This window comes from Carlito syrichta, unplaced genomic scaffold (genome assembly GCF_000164805.1).
Source record: "Carlito syrichta isolate Samal-C Ts95f unplaced genomic scaffold, Tarsius_syrichta-2.0.1 Scaffold143822, whole genome shotgun sequence".
Classification (NCBI taxonomy): Eukaryota; Metazoa; Chordata; class Mammalia; order Primates; family Tarsiidae; genus Carlito; species Carlito syrichta.
Window position 1 is genome coordinate 288,317 of NW_007087918.1, and position 10,968 is coordinate 299,284.

Sequence of the window (10,968 nt, forward strand, 5' to 3'; positions counted from 1 at the left end):
GTCTCCAACTGCGGGCTCAGGCAATCCACTCACCTCAGCCTCCCAAAGCGCTGGGATTACAGGCTGAGCCACCGAACCCGGCTAATAAAGCAAATTCTTATTGGATCTTTGTTAGTATCCATTTTATATTCCTGCCAAAGATGTATTTTTAATTTTAAATCATACAGCTGACTAATTTTTGTTTATTTATTTATCTATGTATGTATTTATTCATTCAGTCCTCATATTAAAGATGTGGGGTGCAATTCAGGGTTAAGTATACAAATGTTCATTTTGCGGGGACCCTTGTTGATGAGGTGTGCCCCCCCCGGCAGTTTCCCTCAACTGCCAATCCCACCCCTGATTAATTTTTATATTGCATATACATTTAATATAATATATATACTGGTAATACATCTAGTGATGTGCCTCAAGGTTTAAAGTGCTTTCTAATAAGCTTCATGTGTATGAGAGGAGACGTTTAAATTGCATTAGCCATAAAGAGCTGTTGCTCTAGATAATCTACTTAACATTTTGGTGGTTAACTTTTAAAGTCAGGGTCTATCACCTGGATTACATTAAAATATCATACATTTTTTTTTTTTTTGAGTTGGAGTCCCACTCTGTAACCCAGGCTGGAGTGCAGTGACAAGCTCACGGTTACCACAGCCTTAACCTGCTGGGCTCAGGTGATCTTTCTGCCTCAGCCTTCCAAGTAGCTGGAATCACAGGCGCATACCACCACACCTGGCTAATTTTTCGATTTATTGTAGAGACAAGGTCTCGTCAAGTTGCCCAGACTGGTCGTGAACTCCTTAGCTCAGGCAGTCCTCTCACATCCACCTCCCAAAGTGCTAGGATTACAGGTGTGAACCACCGCGCCTGGCTAAAACAGCAATTCTTAACTTATGTCTGCACAAAGGCTGGTACATGAATGTTCACAGTACTTTCATTGGCACTGACCCAAAGTGGAAACCATCCAAATGTCCATTAGCAGTGAGTGAATAAGCAAAATGTGCTTACATCCACGCGACAGAATACCACTCCGCAGTAAAAAAAGGGAACAAGCTACTTGTGCAGGGATGAATCGCAGGGTGAGGGAGCACACCCTGGAAATGTCTGTATCCCGATTGTAGTAGCAACTTGGGGTGTTGACATCTGCCAACATTTGTAGAACTGTGAATTTCAAATGGCTGACGTGTACTGTATGTAAATTAACCTCAGTGTAAAAAAGAAAAAAAAAGTGAGAACCTTTCAATTCTCTTGCCAGGGTACGGTATTCAAATTCCTGATGAGGTCATTACTTTACAAGTTTTCTGACCTTCTGCTCCGGGCCAGTAGGAGGCAGCACTAGCCCAACAAATTGGATAAATACATTTCTGGGGAAAAAAAAACAAGACACCGCGTCAGTGTCTCTGATGTTTTGGTATCAACCACACTGTATAGCTTGCGTTACTGTGTCCGCCGCGGTAACGAGTACTTCTTAATTTCTTTAAAGAAACTTGGGTTACCAGAGAGGATTTCCACAAATTCCATTAAATTTAGTGCTCGTCATATGCAAGACACCTCTAGGAGCTAGAAAAAAAACAAAAAAGAAGGAGCTGTGTGAGAAAAACATAGCAAAATATTTAGATTATATTGCTGAATTTAAAAAGCAGCAGGTAATGAGTAAATCCAAGTCATGTGACTATATGCCTATAAAAGACAAGACTCTCTCTCTCTTTTTTTTGGGAGGGGTAGAGAGGAGGTCTTACCATGCTGCCCAGGCAGGTCTCAAACCCACAGGCTCAGGCAATCCTCTCGCCTCAACCTCCCCAAGTGTTGGGATTATAGGCTTGAGCCACCGTGTCCAGCCAAGACAAGAATCTTAACAGTCACTGTCATTAGACACTATGATATTCTAGATTTTTTAATTCAATATTTTAAAATTAAAGCATCCTGTTTTTCTGTAGTATTCAAATTTGACAATGATCAAGCATTGCTCTTTTTTTTTTTTTAGTTGGAGTCTAACTCTGTCACCCAGGCTGGGGTGCAGTGGCATGCTCACGACCACCACAGCATCGATCTGCTGGGCTCAGACAATCCTTCTGCTTCAACCTTCCAAGTAGCTGGAACTATAGGCGTGTACCACCACACCCGGCTAATTTTTTGATTTATTGTAGAGACGAGATCTCACCAAGTTTCCCAGGCTGGTCTTGAAACCCTGGACTCAGGCAATCCTCTTCCTCCACCTCCCAAAGTGCTGGGATTACAGCTGTGAGTCACCACTCCTAGAAAGTATTCCTCTTATACATTAAAAATATATATCTAAACTGGGCATCGTGGCTCAAGCCTGTAATCTCAGCACTTTGGGAGGTAGAGGCGAGAGGATTGCCTGAGACCAGGGAATTGAGATCAGTCCAGGCAACTTGATGAGACCTTGTCTCTATAATAAATCAAAAAATTAGCCAGGTATGGTGGTGTGCGCATATAGTTCCATCCACTTGGAAGGGTGAGGCAGAAGGATCGCCTGAGCCCAGCAGCTAGAGGCTGCAGTGGCTGTGAGTGTGCCACTGCACTCTAGCCTGGGCAAAAGAGACCCCACCTCAAAAATAAAAAATAAAAAAATAAATTAAAAATAATGTGTGTGTGTGTGTGTGTGTGTAGTGATACTCTACCTCAAAATGCAGGAAGTCTAATGGGGAGACAAAAGTGAAAGATTAGAAAGCAACACAGGCCGGGTTCGGTGGCTCAGCCTGTAATCCCAGCACTTTGGGAGGCCAACGCGAGTGAATTGCTTGAGCCCACAGGTTCAAGACCCACCTGGGCAACTTGGTGAGATCTCGTCTCTACAATAAAATCAGCTGGGCGTGGTAGCACGCACCTGCAGTTCCGGCAACTTGGAAGGCTGAGGTGGGAGGATTGCTGGAGCCCAGCAGGTCGAGGTGGTGGTGGCCGGGAGCGTGCCACTGCACTCCATTCTGGGCGAGAGTGAGACTCCAACTCAAAAAATAAAATAAAATTTAAAAAGAAAACAACGGAAACTAAAGGCAGAAGGATTGCCTGGGTGTAGCAGATCAAGGCTGCAGTGGGCCGTGACAGAGTAAGACCCCACTCAGAAAAAAAAAGGAAAGCTGGGCTCGGTGGCTCAGCCTGTAATCCCGTGCTTTGGGAGGATGAAGTGAGTGAATTGCCTGAGCCGGCGGGTTCGAGACCCGCCTGGGCAACTTGGTGAGACCTCATCTCTACAATAATCAAAAAACTAGCCGGGCGTGATATCGCGCGCCTGTAGTTCCAGCTCCTTGGAAGGCTGAGGTGGAAGGATCGCCGGAGCCCAGCAGGACGAGGCTGCGGTGGCCGGGGGTGGCCACTGTACTCCAGTCTGGGCGACGGAGTGAGACTCCAACTCAAAAAAAAGGAAAAGAAAAGCAGCCCAGTACCAGGGAACCAGCTTCAGAGAGTACCGTCCTCTCGGGGCCTGGAGCATAGGGGCTTGCTGTGTGGGTTTCCTGAAACCATGCGGAAGGGAGGAAAAAGTACCAGGAAACGCAGGCAGGAACAGAAATGGAGGCCCAACTGTGAAAACTGGCCTCAACTGGACAACACAGTAAGACCCCAACTCAAAAGAAATAAAGAAAAAATTTGGATTTCTTCTGTGGGCAGAAGAGAATCCTTAGGGGAATGTCAGCATGGGAATGACATGGTACGCCTGGCTTTTTGTGCGAGCCCCCTGGTGACAGTGTGGAGAATGTTGTTTTGGAGAGACTGGAGACAGAGAGGCCGGCTAAGAAGCCCGCACAACGGGTAAGGTGGGAAGACTGAAGAGGGAATACAGTGAACAGAGCAGGGACAAACTCGATAACTAACTGGGGCTTGAATCCACACATTTAGGTGATGAATTAAATGGGAGATCTGGGGAAGAAGAACAAAGCAAGGACGATTTCAAGCTTCCAGGCTGCTTACCCGAGGGGACCACGTCGGGAGGAGTGGCCGCTGAGGACAGGGGAGGGCAAGGAATCCTGTGGTGACCAGGTTGTGTTTGAGATGCGTATCGGACACGGAGGTAGAGACTCCAGTCGAGACCCGGAAGTGTGATCGTGGGCCTGAGGAACAAGTTTAATTGTGACCCAAGTCCTCAGCAACTAAAGACAGCTGTGGGGGGAGACGGTCTTGTGAGCTCCAAAGGGTATGGGGTTCCTGAGGAGTGTCCCTCAGATGGTCTGAAATAGAAGCCAGGAAGTTTAAGACGGATTCCAAGCTCAGCATGTCTTGGGCAGCCAAAGAAAGTCAGAGCGTCTTCTCTGGTTTAGCCCGAGGAATTATGATGACGATGATGTTATCATCATTAGTAAGAAACTAACCACAACATTTATTTGTTTGTTTCTTTGAGCTGGGCTCTCTGTCACCCAGGCTGGAGTGCAGTGGCACCATCACAGCTTACTGCAGCCTTGACTTCTTGGGCTCAGGTGATCCTTTCACCTCAGCCTCCGGAGTAGCTGGGACTACAGGCACATGCCACACCATACCTGGCTAATATATATATATATTGTGTGTGTGTGTGTGTGTGTGTGTGTGTGTGTGTGTGTGTGGAGATGAAGTCTTGCTATGTTGCCTAGGCTGGTCTCAAACTCCTGGGCTCAAACCATTTTCCTGTCTTGGCCTCCCAAAATGTTGGGATTACAGGTGTGAGTCACTGCACCCGGACTATTATGTTCTTGTTGTTATTATTATTTTGAGTTTCGTTTATTCTAGGGCAAACTCAGAACATCTTAGCACATTATTAACAACAAAAAAAGGCCGGGTGTGGCGGCTTATGCCTAAATCCCAGCACTATGGGAGGCCCGGGCGAAAGGATTGCCTGAGCCCGCGGGTTCGAGACCAGCCTGGACAACTTGGCGAGACCTCGTCTCTACAATAAATCAAAAAATTAGCTGGGCATGGTGGCGCATGCCTGTGGTTCCAGCTACTCGGAAGGCTGAGATGGGATGGAAGGATCACCTGAGTCCCGCAGATGGAGGCTGCAGTGGCCATTGAACATGTCTCTCCATTCCAGTCTGGGCGACAGAGTGAGACTCCAACTCAAACAAAACAAAACAAAGCAAAGCACACAAACAAAAACAACGACAACAAAAAAATGTACGTCCTCCACGACGCACTTGAAAGTAAAACAAATAAGATACAAATACAGAGATGGATGTGACATGAAAAAGCCCAAAAAGAAAAAGCCCAAATAACAAACTCCCCCGCCCCCAACCTAGGAGTATAGGGACCGTGTGTGTGACCTAGTGCCAACAGAACTAATTTGGTTAGCCCAAGTGGTTACACCTTTAAAAAAAAAGAGCCGGAGGCAAACCCAGAGTACCCAGGTGATGAGTTGTCTTCCTGTCCTCCCTGCCCTCTCACCCACAGCCTTCTGATGAACCGGAGGAAGTTTCTTTATCACTTCAAAAACGTCCGCTGGGCGAAGGGTCGGCACGAGACCTACCTGTGCTATGTGGTGAAGAGGCGAGACAGTGCCACTTCCTTTTCCCTGGACTTCGGTTACCTCCGCAACAAGGTATCAATTAAAGTTCCCGTTTCAAGCAATTTGTTTTGATTTTTTCTTTATTTCTTTTGAGTTGGGGTCTTACTATGTTGTCCAGGCCGGAGTGCAGTGGCAGGCACACAGCTCACCGCAGCCTCCACCTCCTGGGCTCAAGTAAGCCATCTGTCTCAGCCGGGCGTGGTGGCTCACTCCTGTAATCCCTTTAGGAGGCGGAGGCAAGAGGATTGCCTGAGTCCAGGGGTTCAGGACAGGCTGGCCAATTTGGTGGCAAAACCTCATTTCTATAATAAGTCAAAAAATTAGCCAGGGGTGGTGGTGTGGCCCTGTGGCTCCAGTTACTTGGAAGGCTGAGGCGGAAGGATCGCCAGAGCCCAGCAGGTCGAGGCTGCGGTGGCCGTGAGCATGCCACTGCACTCCAGCCTGGAGACAGACTGAGACTTCTCCTCCTCAACAGCGGCAACCAAAAAGCCTTCGGCCTCAGCCTCCCGAGTATCTGGGACCACAGGCAGGTACCACCATGCCTGGCTAATTTTTGGTAGAAATGAGGTCTTGCTATATATTCCTAGGCTCAAGTACTCCTCCTGCTTCAGCCTCCCAAAGTGCTGGGATTACAGGCGTGAGACAAGTACCCGGCCCAAGCAGTTTAAAGCATAACTGAGCCGGGTTCGGTGGCTCAGCCTGTAATCCCGCGCCTTTGGGAGGCTGAGGTGAGTGGATTGCCTGAGCCCGCGGGTTCGAGACCCGCCTGGAGCAGCGAGACCTCATCTCTACAATAAATCAAAAAATCAGCCGGGCGTGGTAGCGCATGCCTGTAATTCTGGCTACTCGGAAGGCTGAGGCGGAAGGATCGCCGGAGCCCAGCAGGTCGAGGCTGCGCTGGCCGGGAGCGGCCACTGCACTCCTGTCTGGGCGACAGAGTGAGACTCCAACTCAAAAATAAAAAATAAAAAATAAAAAAAAATAAAGCATAACTGTGGGTGCTTTTAGAACCCTCTGTGGATGCCACTGCTTCATCCTCTTCATGTCTCCACCATATTCCTCAAATCTTATTGTTTTTTAATTGCTTTTTCTAGCCAGACGCAGTGACTCATGCCTGTAATTTCAGAATTTCGGAAGGCCGAATTGGGAGAATGGCTTAAGCCCAGGAGTTCGAGACCAGCTTAGGCAACATAGCAAAGACCTCGTCTCTACAAAAAAATTTTTTAAAAATTATCCAGGCGTGGTGCATGTGCCTGTAGAAGCAGCTACTTGGGAGGCTGAGGTTGAAGGATCACCTGAGCCCAGGAAGTTGAGGAGGCTGAGGTTACAGGGACTCATGATTGTGCCACTGCACTCCAGATCCTGACTCAGAAAAATAAGCAAACAAATTCCTTTCTCTGTGTCCATGCACCCCAATTATACATGGCCCAAAGGGTCATCCATCCCTAGTCTTGCTGGGCGCCCGAATGCCACACCTCCCGTCAATGCCAAATACAAATGGCCTTCAAACTCTCCCCCTCCCCAGCACCTGAATGTCTTGGAAAAATTTTTTTTTTTTGAGTTGGAGTCTCACTCGGTCGCCCAGACTGGAGTGCAGTGGCCGCTCCCGGCCCCCGCAGCCTCGACCTGCCGGGCTCCGGCGATCCTGCCGCCTCAGCCTTCCGAGTAGCCGCACTACCACACCCGGCTGATTTTTTGATTTATTGTAGCCATGAGGTGTCGCCAAGTTGCCCAGGCAGGTCTCGAACCCGCAGGCTCAGGCAGTCCACTCACCTCAGCCTCCCAAAGGTGCGGGATGACAGGCTGAACCACCGAGCCCGGTTTATGTCTTGGAAATTAATTAAGCTAAGAGCACTTTGGTTTGAGAAAACATTATCAGCTCATTCAAACAAATTTTTTTTTTGAGTTAGAGTCTCACTCTTGTCGCCCAGGCTGGCGTGCAGGGGCACGCTCATGGTCACCGCATTTTCAACCTGCTGGATTCAGGCGATCCTACCACCTCAGCCTTCCAAGTAGCTGGAACTACAGATGCACGCCACCACATCCGGCTAGTTTTTGTGACTTATTATAGAGATGAGGTTTCACCAAGTTGCCCAGGCTGGTCTCAAACCCGCGGGCTCAGGCAATCCTCTCGCCTCGGCTTCCCAGAATGTTGGGATTACAGGCTGAGCCACCGCACCCAGCCCAAACAAATTTTTAAATGTGAAAAACAAATCATACCTTCAGAGTTGTTGAAAATTAAGGAAGAAGAACTTCGGATAAATGAACCGTGACTCGATTCTGTTTTCCAAATGATTTCCTTTTTCTCCGACTCACATGTACAGGCTGGTGAATATATTCAACACGACCCACAGAAAACTCAGATTTTATGAGTTTTATGAACAGTGTTATGTTTTGTTTTGTTTTATTAGTTGAGTTGAGTCTCACTCTGTCACCCTGGCTGGAATGCAGTGGCACAGTCACAGTTCACAGGTTACTGCAACCTCAACCTCCTGGTCTCAGGAGATTCTTTCACCTTAGCCTCCTGAGTAGCTGGGACTACAGGTGCACGCCACCATGTCTTGCTAATTTTTTTTTTTTTTTTGAGTTGGAGTCTCACTCTGTCACCCAGGCTGGAGTGCATGCTCATGGCCACCGCAGCCTCAACCTGCTGGGCTCAGATGATCCTTCTGCCTCAGCCTTCCAAGTTCCAGCTGGAACTACAGGCTCATGCCACCATACCCAGCTAATTTTTTGATTTATTGTAGACATGAGGTCTTGCCAAGTTGCCCAGGCTGATCTTGAACCCGTGGGTTCAGGCAATCCTCTCACCTCAGCCTCCCAAAGTGCTGGGATTATACCTGTGAGCCATTGCACTCAACTTTTTTTTTTTTTTTTTTTAATATAGAGGCAATTCCTCACTATGTTGCCCTGACTGGTCTTGAACTCCTGGACTCAAGCAACCCTCTCATGTAGACCTTCTAAAGTGCTATGATTACAGGCATGAGCCATTGTGCCCAGCCAAGATAGACTGACTGATTAATTAAATCACTCTTTTTAACTTGCTGAGAGAATGATATTTCCAAGAAACTTCTTCACCCAAATCCGTAAGCTTCTGCCTGTGAATATGCCCTGCCTCCTAACGCTGTGACATCTAGTCTTGGTGGAATCCCGGGATGGAATATCATTGGCTCATTGTTGTGATTATCTTACTGTGCAATTTTTCCTGCATCTGTATTGAGTAACTTACCTCACTGCCATTATTTGACTTCCAATCTCTCTCCTATTTGGCGACATGGCACATTCTATTTCTAGAAAGCTTTGATTTTACCAAGCTCTCTCTCTTACCTCTCATTCAAGGCTCACACCACCAACCCAATTTCACAGATAACAAAATAGAAGAACCAAGAGTTGGGTAACTTGTCTAAGTCACTCCACTAAGTGAGTAGTGGAGATGGAAAATGGGACCTAGAGCGGAGCTCGGTGGCTCAGCCTGGAATCCCGCGCCTTGGGAGGCCGAGGTGAGTGGATGGCCTGAGCCCGTGGGTTCGAGACCCGCCTGGGCAACTTGGCAAGCCCTCATCTCTACCATAAATCAAAAAATTAGCCGGGTGTGGTAGTGCGCGCCTGTAGTTCCAGCTACTCGGAAGGCTGAGGCAGAAGGATCACCGGAGCCCGGCAGGTCGAGGCTGCGGTGGCCGGGAGCGGCCACTGCGCTCCAGTCTGGGCGACAGAGCGAGACTACGACTCAAAAAACAAAAAAGAAAATGGAACCTAAATCTTTAGATTCTGGGACTAAAGACTTTTCTGCTATGCTAGGTGTTCCTGTGATAGTGCACTCTTACAATTGTTATTGCAATCAAAACGATCACACATTGAACAAACACCATATTTAAATGCTTTTAGCCCATAGCAGTGCCTATAATTTCTCTTACAACCCCTGCCTGTCTGCCTCATCAAAATCTATTTTCCCTCTTGAGATGCTCTTAACCGGTCCTCACACATTGTCCCGTCTCCAACGAGTGGTCCAGGTATATTTCCACAGTGTTACATCAGGAGGCATTTCCAAGCCATTTTCCTTCCCTTCAAAAGGTGCAAAAAGACCGGGCTCGGTGGCTCAGCCTGTCATCCCGCGCCTTTGGGAGGCTGAGGTGAGTGGATGGCCTGAGCCTGAGGGTTCAAGACCCGCCTGGGCAGCGAGACCTCATCTCTACAATAAATCAAAAAATCAGCCAGGCATGGTAGCGCATGCCTGTAGTTCCGGCTACTCGCAAGGCTGAGGCGGAAGGATCGCCGGAGCCCAGCGGGTCAAGGCTGCGGTGGGCGGGAGCGGCCACTGCACCCCAGTCTGGGCGACAGAGTGAGACTCCGACTCAAAACAAACAAACAAAAAAAAAAGGTGCAAAAAGACCAGGCGTGGTGACTCACTCCTGTAATCCCAGCATTTAGGGAGACCAAGGCAGGAGGATTGCTTAAGTCCAGATGTTCGAGATCAGTGTAGGCAACATAGTGAGACCTCATCTCTACAAAAAATCAAAAATTACCTGGGCGTGGGGCCATGTGCCCGGAGTCCCATCTGCTTGGGAGGCTGAGGCTGTAGGATCACCTGAATCCAGGAGGTCGAGGCTGCAGTGAGCTGTGATGGTGCCACCGCACGCCAGCCTGGGCAATAGAGTGAGACCTGGACTCGAAAAAAAATGGTAACTTCCTAAACACAAATGAAATCTTTACTGAGGTAATGTGAGTGATACTACTAATTTCCTCTAGTCAGTTCATTCCATCCTGGTTCTCTAAAAATCCACAGCTTTTCCTCAGTGCAGGGCAATTGCCACAAAGAGTTTTGCCTTACTACTTACTGGTGCCCTTTTGAACAAATTTCTTTTGTTTTTTTTTTGAGTCGGAGTCTCACTCTGTCGTCCAGACTGGAGTGCAGTGACCGCTCCCGGCCACCTCAGCCTCGACCTGCTGGGCTCTGGCGATCCTTCTGCCTCAGCCTTCCAAGTAGCTGGAACTACAGGTGTGCTACCACACCTGGCTCCTTTTGATTTATTGTAGAGATGAGGTCTGGCCAAGTTGCCCAGGCTAGTAATCCTCTCACCTTCGCCTCCCAAAGTGCTGGGATTACAAGCGTGAGCCACCACGTCCGGCTTCATTTCTGTTTAAACTAAATCAAAAAATAAAAATAAAGCTGTCAGAACCGCAATAAAGGCCATGAAGATTGGCTTACCCCTGTGCTCTCTCGCCAGTCTGGCTGCCACGTGGAATTACTTTTCCTCCGCTACATCGCTGCCTGGGACTTGGACCCTGGCCGGTGCTACCGGGTCACCTGGTTCACCTCGTGGAGTCCCTGCTACGACTGCGCCCGGCACGTGGCTGACTTTCTGAGGGGGAATCCCAACCTCAGCCTGAGAATCTTCACTGCGCGCCTCTACTTCTGCGAGGACCGCAAGGCAGAGCCCGAGGGGCTGCGGCGGCTGCACCGCGCTGGCGTCCAGATCGCCATCATG

General features: G+C 48.5%; 1 protein-coding gene across 1 annotated transcript in view; it reads left to right on the top strand.

Annotated features, from left to right (window-relative positions):
- Positions 1-10,968, top strand: part of AICDA (activation induced cytidine deaminase) — a 14,989-nt gene that overhangs the window by 2,611 nt on the left and 1,410 nt on the right. Inside the window, exons 2-3 of the mRNA XM_021708703.1 lie at positions 5,368-5,515; positions 10,708-10,968. Of these exons, the coding sequence (XP_021564378.1) occupies positions 5,368-5,515; positions 10,708-10,968 (409 nt within the window). The remainder of the gene's footprint in view (positions 1-5,367; positions 5,516-10,707) is intronic.